The sequence below is a fragment of the Cyprinodon tularosa genome, unplaced genomic scaffold, assembly GCF_016077235.1.
Source record: "Cyprinodon tularosa strain WSP-4 unplaced genomic scaffold, ASM1607723v1 ctg52, whole genome shotgun sequence".
NCBI lineage: Eukaryota > Metazoa > Chordata > Actinopteri > Cyprinodontiformes > Cyprinodontidae > Cyprinodon > Cyprinodon tularosa.
Window position 1 is genome coordinate 813,007 of NW_024039252.1, and position 24,781 is coordinate 837,787.

A 24,781-nucleotide genomic window follows, 5' to 3' on the forward strand; every position below is an offset into this window, starting at 1 on the left:
TACAGCCTTCTAGCCTGGCCAGCCAGTCTGACCTCCAAGGGTAATGAGTCAGTCTAGTAAGGGTCAACACTGCAGCAGCACATTTCCTTAACTATAACTGTTAAGGTTGCAGCTGCAAAGGAATGTTTGATTGATGCCCTTCATTGTGTCCAGTATCTCCATTTATGCTAAAATCTAAACAACTGGCTGCTGTTAAAGCTTTAAAAAGAAACACAAAAAATATATTTTGCTTCACATCTGTAATTATCTCCTGCTTCTCAAATTAATACGCCTTGTATATGGTGTAAATTGGTCTGGTGGGTCAGGCTAACAGCGCTGATCAGGTTTTCTTCCGAACCTAGTCTGTATTTACCTTGATTCATCTGCTTTAACCGGTTGTATTGTCTCTGCAACATTCCCACTGCATGATGGGGCCACCAACATGTTTCACCATGGAATGGTGTGTTTAGGGTGTTTTATACAGTAGTGTGGGTTAAATAGTACCGTAGTTAATATTTTGTTCCCATTACACACCTCATTACACATCCTTGCTGTCCACTGCATGCCTTGTGAAATCCTTTTAAGGCTTTTTTTTCTTATACTTTATATACTTTCATAAAATATAGCAACAAACTTTTCTTGTTCATGGACCTTGGCTACTCTACCAGCTAACACTTCCTGGGTTATTCTCTGATTACTGCATCCCTATCAGGCCTTTCTTTGCAGGTGGACAGACAGCATCTCCCAAACATTTTCACTGTAGTTTCTGTGGGACTTTGGAATGTTGCCTCTTCATGAAGTCTCTTACAGTGCAGCTCTATGTTACTAAGGATAATTAACACTCAGGTAGTATTAGGCAATTTATTGCCAAAGGTGATTTGTTTTATAAAGTAATTTCCCTCTGGGATTATTAAAGTATTTCTGATTCTGAAAGGGATTTGATTAACACAATTCTATTTATGGTGTCACAGTAAGAGGGGATGACTACATTTGTGCAAAACATTTTAGATACTTTGGCCTTAGAGCTGGTGAAATACTTTTTCAATTCAGTTAACAGATGTGTTTGCACTCCAAGCAGCATAAAATATTTTTTTAATATGACAAAATATGAGAAAAATCATGAGTTATAACCAGAAGTGGGTAGAAATTAGTTACAATTACTTGAGTAACAATTAAAAAAAAAATGTATTTTTAGGAGTAGGTTTACTGTGCCACACTTGTCTTATTCTCGTAATATTCTTGTAAAGTATTGCTACTCCTATTTGAGTAAAATATCTGACTACTCTAAGTAATTTGAACTTTTCCAAAATCAGGCAAACATACAGTAAACAGATATTAACAGTGGAAGTTTGTTACCCTGTCCTAACATATATACAGTTCTCACTGTAAGCATGGGTTTTATGTTAAAGAAAAAGATAAAAGTATTTCATTTATTTGTATTCTTTAGGCAATTGAGTCTTTAAAATGCCAGAAAATGCACATAAATTCTGTTTGCCAGCATATTTATAAACATTCAATCTGATGTCATTATACAATAGTTAATCAGTATTCAAGTAGCATTTTTACCAAATATTTTACTTCGACTTAAGTAATTTCTTGGGTGACTTCTTTCAACTTTTGAGTAAAAAAACTATAAAGTAGTGCTACTCTCTTTTTGGTTACTAACCAGGTCTGTTTATAACAACCTTTGCAAAGCAGTACGTTTACAATATTCCTTTAAAAAAAAAGATAAAACTCTTAAAGAACAGCCAACAAAAATATATTAAAGATTCTTCTAATTTATTCGAATGTACAGTTCACATTGCCAAGACACATTATGTGACCTCCACTTGAATGGGGTGCAGAATGAAAAATATTAAAACAGCCATATAAACAATACAGAGGACAGTCAGTTCCTCGTCTTCACGCTGCTGTACATACAGGATCAATAAAATATGCACCATAATACAGATATCAAGCCAGTGATATAAAACTGCACAACCAGTCTTTGCTGTGTTCAAGGAATCCACTTCAGAACATATTTTCACATATTATGTTACATATTTGACAGTAACAATATTCATTTCACACAAAACATCACTTGAATGACATCAACTCAGACGTCTCTTCTAAGGGAACGTCATGAGTCCAGCATTGTCGGCTAACAGACTAACACCGCTTGTAGGGATAAAAACAGAAATGATTTTATAAACCTAATTGTGATGGGCTTTTCCATTTACCATGTTGCAAACAAGTTTATGCCTTCAGAAAAAGAAAAAAAATATAGCAGATTAACTTGCAATCTGCTACAGACAGCTATCTCTCTGACAGCTGTTTAAAAAGGCGGCCTTATTTTTGTCAGGTGCTACGGTTTGAAAAGAAAAAAAAGAAGAAAACACACTTAACACTTTTATGGGTTGTTTTATGCTGCCCATATTTTTTTTAAAGAAATTTTGTGCATTTTTAATAAAATATCCATTTATACAGAGTTCATGTCACATATGTAGCAGACCTAATTTATTAGACATACATTCCAACAACAAAGAACAAAAATGTATGGGATTCACTGCCGTAAAGGAGCATAAAAAAAAAAAAAAGACACATAAGCTTCATAAAATAAAAAACACAGGCTTAGTACTAGTTTTCAACCTCTTATACAAAGTTAGCTCGATCTAAAAAGCACAAAATAACAGCTTTTTTTTTTTACAGTATCACATACATCGAGACATGTACCATTGGCCTAGCTGGAAGTTCACCTGCTGCATCTGCATCATTTTATCTTCAAGTCCCAGAACAAGTCCCTACTGCAGGCATTATTGCTTTGTTTGATTACAGAGTTGAAGGCCAGGGAAACGATGCACGCTGAAAATTTGAGTTTTCTTGTCAGAAATCTTTGTCATCACCTTCCTCACTCTGCAATGCTAAAGGATAAGGCAGTTCCAATTTCTTTAAGGCATTGCCACTTTGAAACACTGGAGCAAGGTCACTGACTTTACCATCCCCGTGTCAATGTGCACCATTAACAGGTTTATATTTTAGTAGAGAGGACAAAAAGAGTGGAAAACAGATCTTTTATTCATAAATGTGTTTGTGTCCGGGAGGATCTGAGCTGAAACCATCAATATAGTCTGCTTAGCAGTTGACCAGAGGATAAAACTCAAAGATCAGAGAGGAGTTGTGTGGGTAAACTGTGACCATTTCTCATTGCTGGTAATTTCCATACTGGCCCTGTAGAGTAAAATATAACAGACAGTTACTGAGCTTTTAAACAACCTTCAGAAATGTGCAAACAAACATCCTAAGTTTCTGTGATATTCTACAAAACATGATTAATGTCTTTGTGCACTGAGAGGTATTGACCAGCAGGTGGCAGCAAGACTTCACAATCTAAAAGCTTTAAGGTAATGTAACATATCTGGTTTGGGCACAAATATTACTTCTTGAAATATAGGAAGCTATCTTTAAATAAGAAACTCTGTCAACAGTTCAATTTACAGCATTCCTAGACAGGGGTCGAAGTATGTGTCTGGTATGAACAGAAACTATGAATTTAGAGTGCGATATGACCAATCCTAATATTAGGGGTGTAACAGTACACACAAGGTTTGAAACCAGATTGAAAAATTTTTATAATGATAAGAAGATCAACTACAATTGTTTGAGAAAATGAATCCTGGCATTACTACTGCACAACATAAGGATATAGGACTTCAAACAATGATTATTCCCTGGTAAAATGTAAACCAAAACAAAAATATATTAGTTTCTACTTGAGTGGAATACAATCAAAACATTTCTAATTCAGGACAGATTTTAATGCTAGATGTAAATGGTCATGCAGAGAAAGTTCTACTTTTATCTAAAGTAAAGCAAGATATATGTTTATATGAGGTGCAATAATGGTCTAAAGCTTAACCTTACAGAAAAATGTTATCATATAGGCTCAGATAAGCACTAAGAATTTAATGTGTGTGTCTGAATGGTTGCAAACGCCACTGGTTGTAAGTTATAGCAGTGCTAGCCTCTGAGACAGATTGAACTAAAAAATATTTTAACTGTTTTGGACCCTCACATGTGCCAGTACACCCCTGTAAAATAGAGTTTGATCAGTTAATAATTGCAGATCAAAAATAATGATACAGCCTTTGGTTGCAAACCATGTTTGCTGTTTTTCTGGACCTCATTACTCAAAGTTCGACCCCTGGTGGATGACAAAATAAGTGTAAAAAAATAAAGGAAGGGGGGGAAACTACAAAGAAAGAATGAAAGGGATAGATGATAGGCAGAAGAAACATAAATGCAAATTAAGGCTAGGTGGTCAAGAGTCTAGATTTAACGTTGAGGTCTTCACAGCAACCATTACCTTTGCTTCTTATAGAGCTAGTGAGGGGTTCAAATCCCCGCTTCTTTATTTCCTCATGTGCCCCTAAATGTTCAAAGATAAAGATATCAAAGTGCAGCTGTGGTCCCCACATCAGACCACAGGTAATACAGGGCAGCAAATCGATCCCCCTTCAAAACACTGACGCAGTCTGCATCAAGCGGAAGGAAGAATCCTCTTTAAAGCCCTCATATGTCACTGAAATAGGATTCCACATAAGCCACAAAACATAAGCAAGACTGAGAATAAAGAGTAAAAAGGCACTAACACATAACTTCCTCTGGGAAGAACACATTTAACCACCAAAAATGAAAACAGCATGCAAAACAGACTAGTCAATAATGCTTTCTAGGATTTTCATTGATCATTTGGATTCAACATTAATAAGAACAACACTACTGCTAATGTACAAACAAATCTCTGGGACTATCTAGGCCTTTGGCTATACTCACCTGGTCATAACCGTATGGGCGCTGCTGCTGGCCCTGTGGAGGTCCGGGCTGAGGGGGACGATAACCCCCATACTGCTGCCCCTGATTCTGAGGGTAGTTGGGATACTGTCCTGGTCCACTTTGGGAAGGACCTGAACCGAATACAGGGAGACAATAACTGAAAAACATGCTTCAAGTCCAACAACACCCAAATTCTGCGTGCATCGTCAGTTTTAAATGTGTAAATAAAAAGATATGATTTGGTTAGCACAGCCAAACTACAGGCTCTTGTACGTTTCAATAAATTCACTTATGACTAACTTATGTAATATATGCAAAAAAAAAAAAAAATAATATATATATATTTTAATAGCTTCCGTAACTTGGATTTATCCATCCACATTGATTTATTTGTTTGTTTACTTTGTTACCTAAACAAGTTTTTACAGTTGCCTGGATGCAACCACACTTATAATCAAAAACATAATATAAAGCGTATTAAAAGAAATATTAATGAAGAATAAATCCCATTAAACTGTTAGTGAGTTTTCAGCTAACTTTAAAAATAATATTCCTTGTTTTTCCATTTCTTGGTAACAACTAGAGCTGCACATACAGATGGGCACTATATTCTGTACTTCTATAGGTAAATCCATCGGTACTATGGTGTACTTATCCAAGTAAACCTAAATGCATCATTGTGATACAGAGGGAGCAAGATTTTCTATGCCAGGCATTAACACTGCATTGCACCGTAATAATATGGGAACATCAGAAGGTATGGTACAGTGAACAAAGTAAGCATGGCTAAAACATAGCTCTGGAGAGTATGGCTCCACTTTTCAAAATATGATGCATAATATGCTTGCTGCAATATTTCTGATGCGAAGAGCAAAGCCAGTGGCGGGAACACGTTTAATCTGAGGAAGCATCTGATTGTGCACAAGATTTTTCTCAAGGCTGAACAGTGCACACTCTTCAACAGCTTTTCAACAAACTCCTGCAATACCACACCTGCATCCGTTATGGACTCATCGTCTGCAGCCAGCAACATGGGCGAGGCAGCCACAGGTAAATAATAGTCCTAAAAAAGACTTTAGCATGGCACTTATAAAAGGTACTGATAGGTTTCAACACTGATTCCCAGTAACAGGCATCTGTATCAGTAAAACCATAATTTTCCCTAACCGTATATTATCAAGTCAGCAACGCAATGGCGATATAGGTGTATATAGTGAAAGACTTTGGCTTACAAGGACATATATAACTTAATTAGCTCATCTGAAAGAGTCCAGCTTTCCTTAAAGCTGACACAAGGTGTTTTTCTTCAGGGCAGAGATGCTAAACCTCATAGAGAGTGATTAAGAAAAAATGAAATGGAAAAAAAAGATGTATAGCCTGAAAATTAGGAGAAATAATCAATATTTTAACAACTGCTGAAAAATTGCAGTATCATTTACATATTTCCTGAAAATGAGTAGCCCTACAAATGTATGCCCATCTCCATTTCAAACCTATTTATTTAGGCTGCCTCCTTAATCCCAGACCCTTTAATGAACAAGTAAGTCAGGCAGTGGTCCACTAATTCAAGAAGACATCAATGAGATTTTGCTGGTCTTCATTAAAGAAGCACAAGCTTCATTTAAAAGGAAAAAAAAACATCTCATCAACCTCTGCACACTGCAACAAGCTCTGGAACTGCTGTGAGGACTGAGGGTTGAAGTCAAATGAGGCCCACGCAGCATCGTTAGGAGCTCGTAATGCCTTATGCTGTTGTGTATAACCTTGTGGGGGCCTTCGAGAGCAGGAATGTGTATGTGCCAGATGAATCTCACCTCACAGCCTCTGCTTCTGCGCTAGCTCATTACTAAAATGAGCTTTGGCTAAGATACAGGCCAAATGGTAGAAGGTTCCAGTAAAGAAATAAAATAATAAAAATGTGCCGAGGAAACTTGCTTGGAGAGATTCAAGAAATTAACTTTAACAGCAAAGTTTCTAAAATTTGGTAAAGCGCAATCATTATCATAACACTGGCTCATTAAGGAGGGAGTCATGGGTCAAGCTCTTACAGCGAAAAAATTCTGATTAAAAGATGATAACAACAACAAATAAAGTTTCTAGAAACTCAAAGATATAGATTCTACAGTAACACACAATGCTGTAAAAACAAAACTCTCCTTACTTAGCCTGTCAGTATAGACAGACAGTCATAGGATGGATTCAATATATTCAAACCTTGGGATATCTCTAAACCTTACCCTTCTTTAAACTTCTCTGTAGTATTATTACTGATCTGTCTGATGTGTTTCTAGGAACATTTTACAGATTCCTGAAACAATTTTCAAAATTCCCAGCAAATGCTGATAAAACCGCAGACTGATGTTGGTAGGGGAATCCACATAAAAGTGTTCTTTTTTTAAGTATAATGTAGCTCAAACCAAATTTAAGTGAATAATTAATGCATATTTATCCGAATTTGCAAGGAATCAAATACAATATATAAAGAAAGAAAAGAAAAAACAAACTAAGCAGACCACCAGTAATTAAATTCGTTATGTTTGTTACTTAAGAGAAGATGTCTTATTATCCAAGAATAGTTTGGTTTAGAGTGAAGTGACACAGAAGCTAGTGATAAATAAGATACAGATTTAAGCCCCTTCCTTTCATAAGGCCTGAACCCATTTTAAACCTACCTGGATTGGTCACTTAGAAACACCAAATAAGGCTCAGAATAGGTGGGGAGAGAAGTTATCAAAGAGAACCAACAGTGCCTCCTAGAGGACAAATAAGTCCACTGTGGGTAAAGATCTGCAACTCACCATAACCCTGTTGCTGAGGCGGGTAGCCTTGTTGACCTGGGTACTGCTGCTGTGGAGGATAGCCCTGCTGCTGTGGAGGGCCCTGCTGGTATGCTTCCTGTTGTTGGCCATATTGTGCATTACCTTCAAGGAATGTGAGCAGGAATTGTTAACAACATGTAAAAAAACATAATGTATACTAATAGGAAATGAAAACAAGATATTCAACCATGTAAAAAGTTGCAAATTGCATTCGACAGCTGTATTGTTTAAATAACTATCAACTTATTTACAAGATTGTTTTTTTTTTATCTTAGATGATTGCATGGCTATCCTGCTGCAACAGCATGAAATACTGGGAAACAGGATATTTACATATCCCAATAAAACCAAAATCTTGCAAAAGTTGTTTTTTTTATCTCCTAGAAATCACATTTTCATGGGCTTAGATAACTGTGCTTTAATTTGAGAAGCCAAACAGATACTTTTTTCATTGCTCCACAAGGGTCTTATTAGGTTATGCAATAACATAAATATTGCCTTCTTTTTGATATCCTATAAAAATAAATCAGCCTAATCAAGAGTAAGAGAATTCTAAAGCTCCAAAAGCTTGGTTCATCCTTGGGTACAATTTCCACATCCAAAGAGCCATGTTTATATTGTCCTGTGATTATATGCAGGTATAAGCGGCACAGGAACATCCTGGCACTATACAGTTTAAGGACTTTAATTTTAAGTATTGTTTAAGGTCCTAAAGATGAAAATGCTTGGATACAGAATTTGTAGTCCAGCGCTGACATTGGCTGAAACACCACTTAGAGGAGGAAGCCATTACTCAAAAATCTGTTTTAGAAATGCCTAAAGGGACTGGTCTACTACATAAAATAAACATAATGATGAGAGGTTTGTGTAGAATAACTGGAGCAACATCCCAAGACATCAGGGAGAAAGTTAAAGCTTAGGCCCAGGGAGGACTTCCAAATGCACCATGTTGGTTATCAAGTAGCTAAAGAAAAAGCAAAATCTTGTCACTCCACGTTTTGGATCTCCTACCACAAAGACCTGTATATCATGTACATAAGATTTATTTTATGGGAAGAGCTGCAAAAGGTGTGGTTGAGTGAGGCAGCCTCCAAACTAGGGCTGGGCGATATGGCTTCAAATAAATTGGGCAGTTTTACCTCAGTAACGATAAATGCACAATAAATGCTCCGGCTCTTTTATCGGAAACAAAAGCATGTGCAGGAAATGCAACTGATCTAGTTATAATTTACTTATTGAATAAATCACATTATATATTACTTTATATCAAATATTCAAGTCTTTTACCCATTCGGGTTTAAACATTCTACAATGTCTCAATGTACAGGAGAAAATGGTTTCCTCTCTTTAAAACGTTTTTGCGCAAAGGTAACGAAACCTTTAGCAAATCTTTGAACTCAACAGCATGGTTGTGCGGCTGGATTTATAACCCTGTGTAACCCTCCACAGACAGTCTTCAGACAAACTTTCCATTTTGTGCTCTTTTGAACAATGTGCATCGTTTAAACTCGCACACCCTCACTCAAAACGGCGCACTCAACTCTGACAACAAGCTCTCGACCTTCTCTCTGCGCGCTCAGCTTAATTTCTGCTTTCGCTCGACTCCACAGGATTAAATGATATAATTTCGTTTACAGCTATGTTAGACGCTGGGGAAGGAAATACCAGCCCCCAGCGCAGATAGGCAAAACAGCTAAATTAAGTTTATTTCTTTTATCGACATTGTTGCCGGTTATCGGAACGGTAGAAATTCAGTTTATCGCCCAGGCCTACTCCAGTCCCTGATTCAGTTCCAGGGGTTCTATCAGAAAGAATGGGATAAATCCCTGCAAACTGCTGTGAAAAACTTGTTGGAGAAAACTCAACTTTGACACAAGTAACACAGCTTAAAAGGAAAACACAATCCCATTAAAAAAAGATCTGGTCTTTAGTAATACAAATAATTGGGACATTTTAACCAACGAAACACAGAAAACTGATGTGATTTTAACAATTTAAGGTCTAGAGAAGCACATCATAGCATCATGAGGTCAGACCTTGAGCAATGACATTTAGGAAGTAGTGTATTTATTACAATAGCTATTTTAAAAGATAGAAAGGCGAGTTTAAAAGGTCAAAGGGAAAAAAGTTGGGTCAGCAGAGGAAAACAAATCCATGAAAAGAAAATGTTGATAGTAAAAAGAGAGAGATTTGTATTTTTTAGATCAGGAGAATTATTGAAAGCTTATCAATGATGCACCTTCAGCTACTGAGCTGAAGAACATCATCAGTTTAATATCAAAATCTGGTGGTTAGTAACCTTCTTGTGCTGTTCTTCTATCTACCCCGTTCTATAATCTGTTTGCTAAACCTTAGCTGACACAGACCAATGAGCAAACTGTCTACAGCTTTGAAAGTAGAACGCAGAGTGCCTAAATGCAAAAAAATATATCATTTGAAATTACTTCCTCCGAAATCCTAACTTAGTGGTGAAAAACAGCCCCTTTTAGAAGAGTGTGAACCTCTGAAACAGGCGTTTTCTTATCGTTTCATATTTAGAGCACCATATTCAAACAGACTTCTCCAGAGTATAATGAAGAAATTGGAAATTCTGGCTTGTTCTTTGTCAGTTCAGTCAACATCTTCTCCAAGTGACTGGAGGCTTCTCCTACCTTCTGAGGCTCCCTGTCCTGCGTGACTGTACTGGTCCCCATAGTAGTCTTCCTGCCCTGGGTACTGCTGGGGAGGTCCTACATACAACATACACACAGGTAGATTCAAGGTGTTGTTGAGTGCCTTGTGTAAGGGGAAGAGTAAAGAGGATGGGTTCTTTTGCTGCTTGTTCTTGCTTTGCTGGATTCCTCCGCCATTTTTGTCAAAGGCTAAAAGCTTTACACCCATTTCTCATCAAGATATCTGAACTACGGTGGATGGGGTAAAGGAAAATGAGTGAACGGGTAAAGGAAAATGAGTGAAAAGGAGTGGAACAAGCAAGAAGGGCAAGAGGAAGGGGTTATGAAGAGGAAAGACCAACTCTCACAACTTGCACACCCAAGACAGACTCGGAGGTATACCTTGCTGCGGTGGCCTGTAGGGGGGCATCGGCCTCTGTCCCATGACGTGGTTCCCTTGACTGACCTGGCCCATCATACCCATTGGGTTCTGTTGTCCTTGGTAGTGTTGTCCACCACCACCGGGAGGCATGTTGTACTGCTGTGATGGAGGCTGCTGATGCATCATGGGACCTGTAGTAAAGAGGCAACCAATGAAGCAAGTGAAGCATTTCTTAGAAGTGCTTCGCTCCTCTTCAACCATTGCATTTTTTTTCATGTGACAGAGCAACGCGAACTGGTATAAGTTTCTTAAGAACAGAGCACAGAATATATAAAGCTTTCACACTTTTTTTATTAATAAAATATCTGAAAATTGTATTCTGCATTTCTACATTGCCACCCAAAATGAATACTTTGGATACAAAAACATAAAAGGAATTCAACCCGAATGCCTGCTACATTTACCCACACTTTTTATTGGCTAATTATTTTCAAACCCTACACATCAATTTCAATGAATTTGTAGTTTTCTCACCAATAGTTTTAGCTTATCACAAAAAAACCACAATAAATGACTTTTGGGGATTGTTAGTTGAAATTTACATGGGCTGACATGTTTAATATCTTCAACTGTCAGGTGAGTATCTGAAAAGAAACTCGGCTCTCTGGCTATCTTAGCCTGACGTAGTCCTACTCAATTCTAGTCAGAATATGAGTCTGATACTGCTCCATAGAGCTGTGATTAAGGGGCGTGTTTTGAACGAACCAGGAATAAAAATGCCTCTGCACTCAATTGGATACACACAACCAATAAGAGCAACGGAGTGCGTGACGTATGTTAAGCGACGCATAGTTGTTGTCAACAAAAATCAAAGCGTGAAGTTTCACGCCTAGAATAAGAAGATGAGCCTTGATCGCGTTTCTCTGTTCCTCTTTTAAAATTAATTTGCTGTCGATATCTTCTAGAACAGACCTAATAGCAGAATCTACTCACCCAAACTCTCCAGCGGCAGCCATTGTTGTGGTCACCCAAGTGCGCTTTGGCGACGTGGTTGATTACGTTACTGTTGATCATCTGTCCATCATCGTATAAAGCCCGCCCTGACAATTTGATTGGCCCGCCAGATATTGTGCTAGCATACTCGCGCTACTGATGAGCAATGCCAGACCGAACTTCCCGACCTCAAACGTTGTGGGCGGGACTAAGTTTGGAATGGCACCCAGGCTATGGCTATCTGTCCATAAAAATGGTCAGTGCAAACTATATGCACCCTCAGGCAGGTCATTGTGCTCCATTTTTCAGATCAGCCTCCTATCAGGGCTTGTCTTTTCTGATAAAATAATTTGTGATTTACTTTTCTCAGTGTGTTGTTTATGAAATCTTTTGTCAGATAGGTATAAAAAAAAAAGAGCAGGGTGACAAGGACATGGATTTGATCATTCCCTGCCTGTTTTCTGTCTTGCAAGAATGTCCTAATTAAGTGCCAAAATGGCTACGATCACACTGCAGCCTGAGGTGACCCAAATCAAATTTTTTGGTCCATATGCGACCTGTATCTGATCTTTTCATGGCTGTCTGAACAACACAATACAATTTTTTCCAAAGCGACCTAGGCCACTTGGCTCTGTGGTCCTGAATCTGGTACGAATCTGATCTTTTCAAATGCGACCTGCGTCTGAACGGCCAGGTAGCATTCATCTGACCTGAACGCCATTAATACCCGACAAAGGTCACTATTCTGTGTCTTGCTATGAAGAAGTGGCAAGAAAAACAACAACCATGGTGGACGATGATGCAGAGAGCAGTATTTATGTTAAACAATCTTGAAAGATTGTGTTTTTATGGTATGGTCGCTAGATGCGCGCCAGCACTACCATCCATGTTTATTTCCATAAACACAGAGCACGCTGGCCTGTGACGTCATCGCGTCCTCTACTGCGCATGTGGGACACTTGTGTTGTATGACTGCAGTTCACACAGGAGATCACATACAAGTCGCATATATTTGGACAAATATATGCGACAAAAAAAAAAATGGATTTCACAAAAAAATGGGAATTGAGCATCAAGGCCTGCAGTTTGAAAGTAGCCAATTATTATCTACACCAGTCTGCCTGTTAACTGAATTCACTCAGGTGCAATATTATTTGTTTTCCATTCACAGGCTGTAACATGATAAAATGTCACTGTTTCTAATAGAACACATTTATCATGGTGATAAACAGTTTTAAATCAGTACACCCAAACATACAAAACCCTCCTTTCACCTTGACTAGGTTGCATGTTCATATTCGGTCGAGGCCCGTAGCTTCCCATAGCTTGACCCTGGGTCATGTTCATCTGGCTCTGTGCTGGCATGCCCTGCGAAGAGGGGACTGCGTGATTGTAAACGCCCATAGAGCCATGGCTGCTGGGGGGCATATTCATAGAGCCACTGGGCATGTTTGGAGGCTGGTTGGGACCTGGACCAGGACCTTGCATGGGCATATGATTAGGCCCTAGAAAACAGAATAGAAGACACACAAACAAATTAAAAAATAATCACAGTACATTGGTATTCTCAACTGTGCCATCCTTTTATGGCCTATTGAATGTGTTCATTTTCCATTTAGAATTTAAATTTGGTTAATTTGCTATAATAAAATACCTTTAATTTTAGCAATCTAATGCACATCTGGTTACAGTTTAGGCTAAACAAGGTAGCTGAGCTTGCAATTGGATTTGGTGTCCATCATCCTAACTTTACTGAGGAAATTAAGGCTTTAAAATGGTTAATTACTCTGCTGCAATGCTATATACCCATTTATTCTAAAAACATCTACATGAATTACATTGAAAATATTTTTTTATAGTCACAAATCATGGGGAAGACGACTGAGCATACAATGATGACCAACTGTTTTTTTGTTTAAAAACTTTTCATATGAAAAGTGTCTATAAAGGGTTTGGTTTCAAAAGAAAAAGGACAGAAATGACGGAAATAGCATCATAGACCGCTACAGAAGGCTGCATAGATGACATCATTCATCTGGAAAATAGCAATCCTGAAAATGCTTCAATGTTGCCAAGCAACTTAAGGGAAAACAGAAACTGAGAGATGAGAAAGAGGGGGTGCCGACACAGGACTTACCCGGCATCTGGCCATTCATCTGATTCTGCATATGGGGGGCTGGAGGGCCGCCGCTTACCATACCCTCAGAGGGCATGTTGTGACCGTGAGGGGGCTGAGGAGAGGGTCCGCTTTGGTTCATGCCACCGGGGCCCATCGGCATATTTTGAGTGGGTGGCTGTAGGTGAATACCCCAAACACACACACACATTAACTGTCTGAACAGTGACCACAACTTAACCTTCAAGAGAAAAAAAAAAAACCTTTGAATTCATTGCTGTTATCCATAAATGAAGGATGCTATTAATCCTTTATTAAGGTAGCCAGTGAAATCATTTGAAAATCAAAATTTCAAGCCAATAGTATTATTGGAATCCAGGACAAGAGCTTATTACCTTTGTAACAATAAAAAAATATAGGGATGCACGATATAATCGGCCCCCTATCGGTATCGGCCTGTATCGGCCTTAAAACTGAATATCGGACATCGGCCACCCCCCCGATATTTGATGAGCTTCTGAGTTTCTAAAGTCTAAAAAAATAAATAAATACTACTTCTTCTTCCTCAAAAACTTCTTTTTTACAGACTTAGAAACGTCTAAAGACGAGGGAAAAAATATTGATACATTAAAATATCACAATATCTTCATATGCTGATATATTGCCATTTAAAAACACCATATCAATCTCTTTTACTAATGAAATATTGCTATATGTCATCGTTATGCTACAAAATCCCCCCAAAATTCACGAAATTTTGCCACATTTTTATATGTTGATATATTGACGTGGTATCGATCTATTTTACTAACAAAATCTCACAAGAATTTGCAAAATATCACGAGAGATTGTAACAGAACGATGAAATTCCACGAGATTTTGAAAGTAAAATAGATCGTTTTTAAAAATCAATTTGATATCAGCATATAAAATATATTTGAGTATATTATTTTTCAAAGTGTCAGAAATGGATAATAAAACTGCTATTTTCAATGACTACTTATTTTTGTCCAGCTTTAACATCGGTACCGATATCGGTTATCGGCTAAATGAGTTTTAAAATATCGGCATATCGGATATCGGCCAAAATCCCAAAATTGTGAATCCCTAAAAAAATATGGATATTTTGATGGCAAAAATAAATGTCAATGTAATAACAAGAAATGACAACTTGCTAGTATGTATTAAGAAAAATAACAAAAGTGCTTCTATAAGAAATTCCTTTAAAAAAAACTCTGAGATTGAAAGAAACACTTTTTTTTGTGGTACGTCATAACCTTGGAAGTATTAATGCTGATACTGGCACATTTTTTTTGTTTATAAAGCTTAATATAATTGTTAACGAGGCTTATTAACTTTTTAACCTTTCAATTAAACCCTTTTTTTTCACTTAACTTTTTCTTCTACTTAATTTACAGTAGGTAATATATCATAGAAGGACTCATTTATTTGGTCAAATGCCAAAATGAGATGTACAGCCATGTAGCAGTATCTTTGCTGAATGGCTGGATATAGATCTTGTGCTTGTAGACCTCACTAAGGGACGAGGGGGACTCCATTTTTAAGGGATATGCTAGTGACCAAAAACTGTAACTTGTCCTATAAAGGGTTAAGAAAGAATGACCCCCCCCAAAAAAATGCTAAATTAAATGTGCCTCCGCATACCTGCATATTATATACTTAATACACTCTAGTGATTTATAACAGATGTAAATAAACAAGATTAGCATATATAAATAGCAACCATTAAAGCAAAATGCAGGTTATTGCAAAGCATCTGCACCTAAAATCTATAAACCAACAAATAATCAAAATTGTATTTCAATGACAAAACCTATAGTTCAAATAGAGGAACTTAATTTAACAACTTTGAGGCATATAAGTCATAGTTGAACAAAACTAAGCAGTGAAAACATTCAAACAATACTCACAGCAGGGAGGAGAGACTGTACGTTCTGATTGGAGTCTGCTATCGTGGCCAGATACACTAGATTTCTGTGCAACATCTGCTGATAACTGTAAGATGGAGAATAATCAATGCTTCTAGTATAAATCACTGAAGTGTGCAAAACAGAAAAAAACAGTAGAAACTTACTGTGAACATTCTGCTGTTTTGCCTTTACTCTGGAAGTCCATTATGCATTGGATCAGCTGGTTGTTTTCATCAAGCAACTGGAAAAGTACATTTAGATAATATTATTCCTGTTACTATACGTAAAACAATACATATATGTGAAGAAGGTATAAACTGTCCCCGTTAAATGTGTGCTTTCCATTATGTTTTTTATGTTATAATTTGAAGTCAATGGGGGAGTTTTTTTTAAATGTAAGCGTGCGTTTCTCGCTAACAAAGACGTGTCTTTCATGCTAGCTATGCCTTGCTAACAAAACCAAGGCCTTCTTTCATTTAAGGTTAAATTTAACATTTAACTTCGAATTCCCTGTGTACACGGGGCGTCCTGCTTCAAGGGAGTTTCATATTGACCGCGCTTTGATCGTGTTACAGTATTACACAGTTGGCTTTAGATGGGCACTGCTTCACTGCCAACAGCTAGCAGCAAACCCTAGCCTCCATAATGCTCCGCGGGAAAAAAAAAAAAAAAAAGATGAATTACCTTTTGTATTCCGGCGGGCGTTATATCGCCCTTTCGTTGTCTATGAGGTGCAAAAGCCACCGACATGGTGATAAAACGCCGAATGAATGCGAGCTACAGCATAAAAAGTCACAAGTGGCAAACACTGGACAAATCAGTAAAACTAGGATCGTACAGCGCTCGGTACGCTGCAATTTCGTAATGCAGTGGTCCGTGTTGGGGGGGACGAGAAATTCAAACACATTTTTGTTTCTCATTTTTATTCTTTTATAATGCGGTAATGAACCCAAAGCATTACAATAGATAAATGCAAATAATTATAATGTATGATTTCATTTCACGAGTAATTTTTTCTTCGTTCAATCTATTTAAGCCCCCCCTTCATCGTTAAATGGAACAGTCTTCAGCTACAAGAGCAAAAAAAAAAAAACAAACAAAAAAACAACAAACATAAAAACATTGTCAAACTTTAACATTAATAATAAAGACATCATCAACAACATTACTAGTACTACTGCTACCACTATTAAGCAAGAAAAAATAAGACTAGATAATCGGTACACATTTTAGTACGGAAGGGGATTAGGTCCACTGGGAAAAAAAAAGTTAACATGTTTTTACACACACACACATATATATATATATATATATATATATATATATATATATATATATATATATATATATATATATATATATATATATATATATATATATATATATATATATATATATATATATATATATATAAAATAAAAAAATCAGTTTACGTTTTTTTTTTTTTTTACATTTTTCAGTGGCCCTAATCCTCTTCTGTATTTTAGTAGCAGAAAATACACCAAATATATTTCTACTACACCTTTAATTTCGTTTATGATAAGATGGCGAGAATCAAACTATCTTTAAAAAATGTATTTAATCCTTTTCTTTTCACGAGTGCAGATTTGTGAAGACCTTATTAATTTCCAGCATGTCTAGTTTACTGTAGAGAAAATCCTTAATATTGTCTCTACTCGGTCCTTCGTTTTATCTTCAAATTGTTTTTCGTGACTGTTCTCTATTTTCTTTGCCTGCTTAGTTAAACGCATTACATTTCCCTTTTTAGGTTTAAAGTGTGCTTTGATACGTTGTTTTTTCTTATATAAATATAAATAAAGATTTGGAAGGAAAAAAAAAGTATCCGCCGTGAGTGTGTGACGCGCATGCGCATTTTGACGCTTGATGCTAACTAGCTGAATCAAGTTGAGCTTTTACTTCTTTCGTCTCCACTAGTTTGTCTTGCAGCAAAATGGCAGCAAGATATGATAGAGCCATTACTGTATTTTCTCCCGACGGTCATCTCTTTCAAGTAGAGTATGCCCAGGAAGCTGTAAAGAAAGGTTCCACTGCGGTAAGTCGGTGCATTGAATTGATGCAAAAGCTAACGTGGTCAGCATCTGTTAGCACAGAAGCTAGCCGCCACAAAATAGTCTTTATTCGTTAACCAGTTTAATATATATTTTTTTCTTTTAGATATGGGACATTGTTGTGACCAAATATTATATTTGGACTGTTGACCTGTCCTGATAGTTCAGTTGGGGCGATGTTTATGCTAGCATCGTTAGCATTTTGTCGCTGTGTCACTCTCACGGTAGTTTCGGTTTGTATTTGATTTAAAAAAAACGGGACACTGGAAGAAAGTAATCGTGATGTTGGACTATTAAAGATGATTACATTTAGGCCAAAATATAGTTTCTGGGTTATATGGAGTAATCGCTGTCTCATCTACAGCATTATATAAATGCTGCCTTTTTCGCCTTCTATACAAAATCTAACTTAAACGCGATGGCATCCTGAAAATTATTTACCGTAGTAGCAGTCACAGATGAGAAAGCGTTTGTGTAGAGCATTGCAAGGAATCTGATAAATCTGAATCCGATTTTATTTAGAAAAAAATCTGCTTCAATTCCACATTGCTTTCATTAAAGACATAACGTATGAAAAGAAATTGGACATTGAGATGCAAAATAAGTAATACAATTTCTAAATGGCTTAAGTAATCTTCAGACCTTTTATCCCAACTTTGTCTTCTTTGTAAAACACCCAATATAAACTTAATTTTGAAGATTCTGCAAAGTAAATAATGTGCTAGGAAGGGTATTATAGAAGTGTCCACTTTTGTCTGCCCTGTCACCAAGTGACAAAGTCAAAAAACAAAATAAAAATAAAAGAATAACATGCCAGACAGTTGTTGATTGGATGTAATCTGGAAATACAGCAATCAATCTGTCGGTGATTTGAACCACAAATATTCTAACCTAGATGTATAAGATGTCAAATGCAGAAAAAAGCCTTGAGGGTATTGCCTAAATCCAAGGTATCAAATTACTTTTGGTCTATAAATGTAACATTATATCAACACACAGCATGTATGCTTTTAGTTAAATCTACATCTTTTTCAAGTGTGAGTAAAGCTAATGCATTAGTTATGAACAAAGATAATCTTATACTTCAGACCTGAAGGGGTTAAACTTCCACTCAGAAAACTGAGAAAACTCAGAAAAGTTTTCTCTATCTATTGCAGTTCTTTTAAAAAACTAAATCTCTACAAACAGGAGGTGTTTGGGTCTAGTGTCTGCATCTCTGTGTAATGTTATGCCAGCTTGCTCAATGCCAGTAATAATGCACAAAGTTACGACTTAACAAACTAGGCAAAACGTGCTGTTGAGTAGCCACAAAATACAATTTTCTTGGTAAATTAATGGCACTTAGTCTCGATTTTATAAACATTGAAATCATGTTAAGTTTTCACTTCATCCCTGAAACAAGCCGACTTGCAGTTGAAAATAGACTTCATAGTTTTGCTTCTCATGTGTGATTGCATCATCACTTGCGCACACCTACATATAAGATATTTGATGCTGCATAATTAGGAAATGAAACCTACATTTGTCCTGTTTCTTTTGTTCAGGTTGGAATCCGAGGGAAAGACATTGTTGTTCTTGGTGTGGAGAAGAAATCGGTTGCGAAGTTGCAGGAAGAAAGGACTGTTCGCAAGATCTGTGCACTGGACGAGCATGTCTGCATGGCTTTTGCAGGTACCTCAGAAATCTGTTTCTTTTTGACATTTACATAATGCAGTAATTTTCTTTCTGAAATAGATAATGGCACGAAACGCATTGCAATATAGACTTGTATACCTCATACAATTTCTATCTTTTGTTTAAATTCTGCTTCGTTTCTTTTAAGGTCTGACAGCAGATGCCCGCATTGTGATAAATAGAGCTCGGGTTGAGTGCCAGAGCCACAGGCTAACAGTTGAAGATCCTGTCACAGTGGAATATATCACAAGATACATTGCAACACTGAAGCAGGTATTTCACATTCTTGCCATTAAAATATAGTTTTCTATTATTTTTTTGAGCATTGAAAAATTAGACTGGAGCAATGAGAATGCCACAAAGGCCTCAGTTTGAACTTGTATCCCTCTTGAGTATTTCACTATCTTTAATGTTTTCCTCCAATTTTCTATTTTTAGCGATACACTCAAAGCAATGGACGTCGGCCATTTGGAATCTCTGCATTAATTGTTGGCTTTGACTATGATGGAACCCCTAGACTGTATCAGACAGACCCATCAGGGACATACCATGCCTGGAAGGTTGGTGGATTTTAAAGTTCATTACTCTCTTCTCTTTGCATGTGTCACAAGCACAAGGCATGCTTGAAAATGATTACCATTGATTTGGCTGTGGAACTTTGTGTAAAACATCCAGGCAAATGCAATCGGCCGCAGTGCGAAAACAGTGAGGGAGTTCTTGGAGAAGAATTATACGGATGAAGCCATCGCTGGGGACAATGAGGCCATCAAGTTGGCCATCAAAGCTTTGCTTGAGGTAAGGTCATAATGTCTTGTATCTGCTTGTTTTACTTAAAATGCTTTCTTATAATTACGTTAAATTTATATCTACAAACAAAATGTATTTTTCACGGAATATAAATATATTCTAACTATATTTGTTTACCATAGATGACAAATCTAATTTAATATATCAGAAGTATCTATGTATTATAAATAATATCTAATTGAAGTTGGTTTGCCTGAAACATAAAGTGTATAATAAAAGGGCACATCAGATTTCAGCATCAGTAGGATGTTATTTCTGGGATATACAAGTGATTTATGCTCAAAAGTCCAACATGTTAGAAAACCTGCTTGAAAATTGGGAAAGTTGTCTGGAAAAAGAAGGGGTTTATAAACAGAAACTTTGTAGGATCTATCGAAATATGTTTACATCTGTTATTTACACGACTAAAAACATTTGTGACTTGATGTAAAATTGTAACTATTTAGATATTGCGGGACTTTTCCAAACAATTTTATCATTATCCTTTTTTTTTTTTAGTAAATAATTTTTGATTGCCAACTATCCCTTAATTGATCACAGGTTGTGCAGTCGGGAGGAAAGAATATTGAACTTGCTGTAATAAGACGAAACCAGCCGCTCAAGGTAAGCAAGAAGTTTACCCGGTAATGTATATCGGATGTTATTTATTTAAGCTCCTGCAAAAGCTAACCATTGTTTTCCCATGTATTTATAGATTTTGGAATCCAAGGAAATAGAGACCCTGGTGGCCGAGATAGAGAAAGAAAAAGAAGAGGAAGCGGAGAAGAAAAAGCAGAAAAAGTCCACTTAAAGCTGTTGACCTAATCTTTGCTTTATTGCACTTGGATTAAAGTTGTATCTTTTGGTTTCAGGATGTTAGTTTCAAATCATTTCCTCATTTTTTTTCTTATACTGAGCTTAATCATAACTTGAAATTCTCTGATACTGCTAGAAGATTTTCCAACATTGATGGTTGATTCTATAGTAGAAAAGCGGACAAAATCCTGTATTTTAAGGCTGTCAAAATGAAAAGTTTGGATGCACCTATTAATTCAAAGTTGCTAGGTTTGTCCACTGCTTACTTCTAATTTGTATGTTCAGATGTGCAGTTCTCAAGTTAGGATTTAGATCTTTGCCTGCCTTGGAGAATTTTCTCTCAACATGCAAGTTGTTCAAATGTCCAATTCTACATGGCATAAAACCATAATATAAATAAAAGTGGATTTCTTAATGTTTTTTGCATTTGTCACATTTACTGCTTAGGTTTGTGTTAGAGCAACATTATTATCATTCATCATAACACAAGCTTTATTTTCAAACGTTCACTTGAAAGAAAATTTTCTTACCCATTATATTGATTACTCCACTGCAAGGCATGTACCATGATAGAGACGACTAGCAGGAGTGTAGTCTGGGGATAAAGTGTTTTCCATCTATCAGCATTCTGTCACTGAGCTGAAAATAGTGTCTGCTTCATAAAGAGCTCACCTTTCCCTCAGTCGTTTAAAACAAATTAGTGGCAGGCAAATGAAGGGTATAAAGGTGGTCACACAAGACCCCTCCCCCCCTTTCCTTTTTTTTTTTTAAGCCTCTGCTTTTTTTTCTTTCACCCTAAATTCGCTTATCAAGCAACCACTGCTCTGAATTCTCAACGACACAATTATGGCCGGCGGTGTGGTTGGGCTGCTTAATGGGATCCTGGCCTCAGACCCCAGTGGGAACTTTCAGTGACTTTAATCTGGAGCCCTTTGAAAAGTTGTGCCGTGCTGCGCTGAAGTGCCCCGGGGGTTCCCTCTGACTCCTACCAAAGACATAATGGTGAATGCTAAAGTCCTTCATTTAGAGTCATCCCCGAGCCAGGATTTCCTGAGTTGGTGCCTTAACTACGACAACTGCACTTGTCATCTTGTTTGGTAGTTGTTGGAAGTTCATTTTTTGTCCTGATTATATGGATCAATTTGGCTTCTAATCAGTTTCCAACCATGAAGCCCTAGGAAATTATTCATTTTCTGTTGATTAATCACATTAATTGCCCATCACTATTTTCCTAGATATAGTATTCATGTTTAAAGGAATGAATGGATAACAAAAGGCTGTAGTTAACATGTTAGTAACTTCTTCCTGTGTAATACTTTAGCGAGAGTCATCTGATTCCTGCGGTCAATGAAGCAGGTGCAACTTATTCTTTCCTGCTGCTAAGATTTTGTCCTTTTCAACTGCTTATGAGAAGAGTTTTCTTTTTATTTCTTTACCTTTTTTTTTTCTTCGCATTGCTGTTGCCCACAATCAGCGCTGCTATGCCTCAGGACAAAGTCCATCTCTCTCATCGCTGGCTGCTGCTCATCATTAATGCAGAAAATAATGGCTTCACCAGAGGTCATTGAGAGAAGAACAAGGCCTGGGGACATGCACTCTCCAAGCAAGTCTGCAGTCCTGCAAGCCGTCAACGCTGCACTATTGCACACAGACTGTTCTTGTAGGCCAGTTATGTGCAAAAAGGGAAATACTAGTAGTACTTTATCCCATTAGATATCCACATATGTATTATAATTACTATATAAATTAACTGTTTTGTTCATTTTTGTAGGGATAAAGAGTATTTGTGTTTACCCTTGGTAGTCAAATTTCTCGTGTGATACTCAACAATACTTCCAGGTTTCACACATTTTTTTTTTTTTCATTCTAATGTAAAACCCTGTGGCCATAATTAGAATGATGCACATTATGTAAGGTTTCTTCAACAATAATGTCTTCAGGTTCAAATAAAGGGTGAAAATAACTTGGAACAATTTTACATATTGACAGTTTGTACCAGCAATCTGGTTATATTTTATTTAATCACATTTAGTGTCTGAAATATAGCAGTTCTTTGAAACAAACTGTTGCAAGCTCAGTTGAATTAATTGAATAAGTGTTTGTTAAATTACTTCAGAAGTCTCAGTGGAGTTTTGACCTGGGCTTTGACTTCCATCCATTTTCCATCACACTTATTCCAAGTGGGGTTCTGAGGGGTGCTGGTGCCTATCTCAAGCTGTCAATGGGTGAGAGGCGGGGTTCACCCTGGACAGGTCGGGCTTTGACTTAAACATTTCTATGTTTGTTTAGGGTCTTTGTCCTACTGGAAGGTGAGTCATTACATTCTACAGCATAATGCTAGCTACTCAATGTTTCACTTCATTTCTGTGATCTTTGGGATGTGCACCTTTAATTTTCCAACATACATGGTGTTTTCCTATAGAATAAAAAGTTTGTCATTGAGGTAATCTACCTAGAGATTGTCATTCCAGTAGTAACCATGGCCATAACCATTTCTTGCACAGCCTCCCATTTTAAGTGGTAGGACTAATGTTCTTTAAAATACCTCAGAACAGCTGTATTTACTCTGCTGTTGAATACCAAGGGTCGACTTATTAGTTGAGTGATCTCTGAACGTAACAAGTTCCTTTGGATCATCTTCACAAGTAAGTGTAAAGTGGTCTCAATGGAAAAGTATTGCACTTTTTATTTTTTCGTGCAAAAGCACATTGATGCTTGAGATAGTATGGGATAGAATAATTACTTACTATCCTACAGTGAGGACATTCCGGCGTTGCAACAGCATATTGAAAAACAAGAGAAATAAGAAAAATCCAGTGCAACTAACAAAAAGGATAAAAAAACTTCTTTAATTTGTTGGGAGCAGGGATTTGTTGGCAGCTGCTGGGAGGAAGGATCTGCCCTAATTCTTCTTAGTGCACATAAGGAGCACCAGTCCTTATTTAGCAGTGGGTTTTCACTCGATAAAGAAAATAAAACATAAACAAATATTTATATTTTAAATGTCAAACTCAATTTCTGATGTTTTAAGTCTGCAAACTATGGTAATAGAATTTAAAAAATTGTCAACAGGAAGTTCATCTAAAATTAAAATGTTTTGATTTGACAAAATATTCAGAGTCTGTAAACATCTTTACATATTATTACTGTTTTCTTCACATTAAAAATTATATAAGCCAATTCAAGAGCTTTTCCAGATTAACAAAGACCTGTTGTATCAATCCATCACCTCTTTGAAAGCTGTAGGATTTACCTGTTCTGCTCCTCCCCTTCTGAACCAGCAGAGGGCAGTGTTGCATAAAAACAGCCAGCATCATATCGCTTACATTTTCTCTCACTTCCCGCCCTGCAGATTGACAGTGTGACTTCTCCAGCTAACAGGGAGCAGAATCCACTGGCCGCTGACATGTTTTTGTCTCTGGTCCTCAGCTCACAGCAACAGAGGCAGTCCGAAACAATTGAATCTATCGAGTGAGAGTTGTTTTGCTCAAAATTGTCAGATGAAAAAGCAACATTGCTCGTGTCCTCGAGCCATGGCCGAGCTGTCAGAGTGTGTTGGGTCATAAAAGGCTACGCTCTCAACACTGTCCCTTTTCTGCGCGTCACATGTCGACAGTTACACACAGAAATACACTATATTTGTGTAGAGCAAATTGGGCTGCCTCCTCTCATGCCCTTGGGGGAAGGAGCTCTGCATCAATATGAGGCAAAGTTTGCACATATTGGCTCATACGGGCTTTACACATCCATAAG

The 24,781-nt window shown here is 37.1% G+C and overlaps 2 protein-coding genes across 4 annotated transcripts; one reads left to right on the forward strand and one right to left on the reverse strand.

Annotated features, from left to right (window-relative positions):
• Positions 1-1,739: 1,739 nt before the first annotated feature.
• Positions 1,740-16,548, reverse strand: ss18 (SS18 subunit of BAF chromatin remodeling complex). Of its 3 annotated transcripts, XM_038303793.1 has the most exons (11): positions 16,368-16,548; positions 15,848-15,924; positions 15,684-15,768; positions 13,774-13,930; positions 12,911-13,141; positions 10,664-10,834; positions 10,262-10,339; positions 7,590-7,712; positions 4,792-4,922; positions 4,322-4,384; positions 1,740-3,186 (listed from the first exon to the last, which is right to left on the reverse strand). In XM_038303793.1, exons 1-10 carry the CDS (start codon positions 16,431-16,433, stop codon positions 4,367-4,369), a joined length of 1,137 nt encoding a protein of 378 aa, XP_038159721.1. In that variant the 5' UTR covers positions 16,434-16,548; the 3' UTR covers positions 1,740-3,186; positions 4,322-4,366. The 3 variants fall into 3 exon arrangements, with proteins under 3 accessions (XP_038159721.1, XP_038159720.1, XP_038159722.1); XM_038303792.1 differs by lacking the exon at positions 4,322-4,384; XM_038303794.1 differs by lacking the exons at positions 4,322-4,384; positions 10,262-10,339.
• Positions 16,549-17,545: 997 nt separating this feature from the next.
• psma8 (proteasome 20S subunit alpha 8) lies at positions 17,546-21,445 on the forward strand. Its single transcript, XM_038303889.1, has 7 exons — positions 17,546-17,736; positions 19,297-19,423; positions 19,575-19,699; positions 19,864-19,986; positions 20,102-20,221; positions 20,774-20,836; positions 20,928-21,445. The coding sequence occupies exons 1-7, from the start codon at positions 17,635-17,637 to the stop codon at positions 21,021-21,023; spliced, it is 756 nt and encodes a 251-aa protein (XP_038159817.1). The 5' UTR covers positions 17,546-17,634; the 3' UTR covers positions 21,024-21,445.
• Positions 21,446-24,781: the final 3,336 nt, after the last annotated feature.

Excerpts from the sequence above, each read along its gene's own strand:
- ss18 (XM_038303792.1), bottom strand. The coding sequence starts at position 16,433 with ATGTCGGTGGCTTTTGCACCTCATAGACAACGAAAGGGCGATATAACG. Across the intron at positions 15,925-16,367 it reads CGCCCGCCGGAATACAAAAG|TTGCTTGATGAAAACAACCA; the intron begins GTAATTCATCTT and ends GTACTTTTCCAG. Across the intron at positions 10,835-12,910 it reads GAACATGCAACCTAGTCAAG|GTCCCATGATGCATCAGCAG; the intron begins GTGAAAGGAGGG and ends TCTTTACTACAG.
- psma8 (XM_038303889.1), top strand. The coding sequence starts at position 17,635 with ATGGCAGCAAGATATGATAGAGCCATTACTGTATTTTCTCCCGACGGT. Across the intron at positions 19,987-20,101 it reads GGACATACCATGCCTGGAAG|GCAAATGCAATCGGCCGCAG; the intron begins GTTGGTGGATTT and ends TAAAACATCCAG. Across the intron at positions 20,222-20,773 it reads CCATCAAAGCTTTGCTTGAG|GTTGTGCAGTCGGGAGGAAA; the intron begins GTAAGGTCATAA and ends AATTGATCACAG.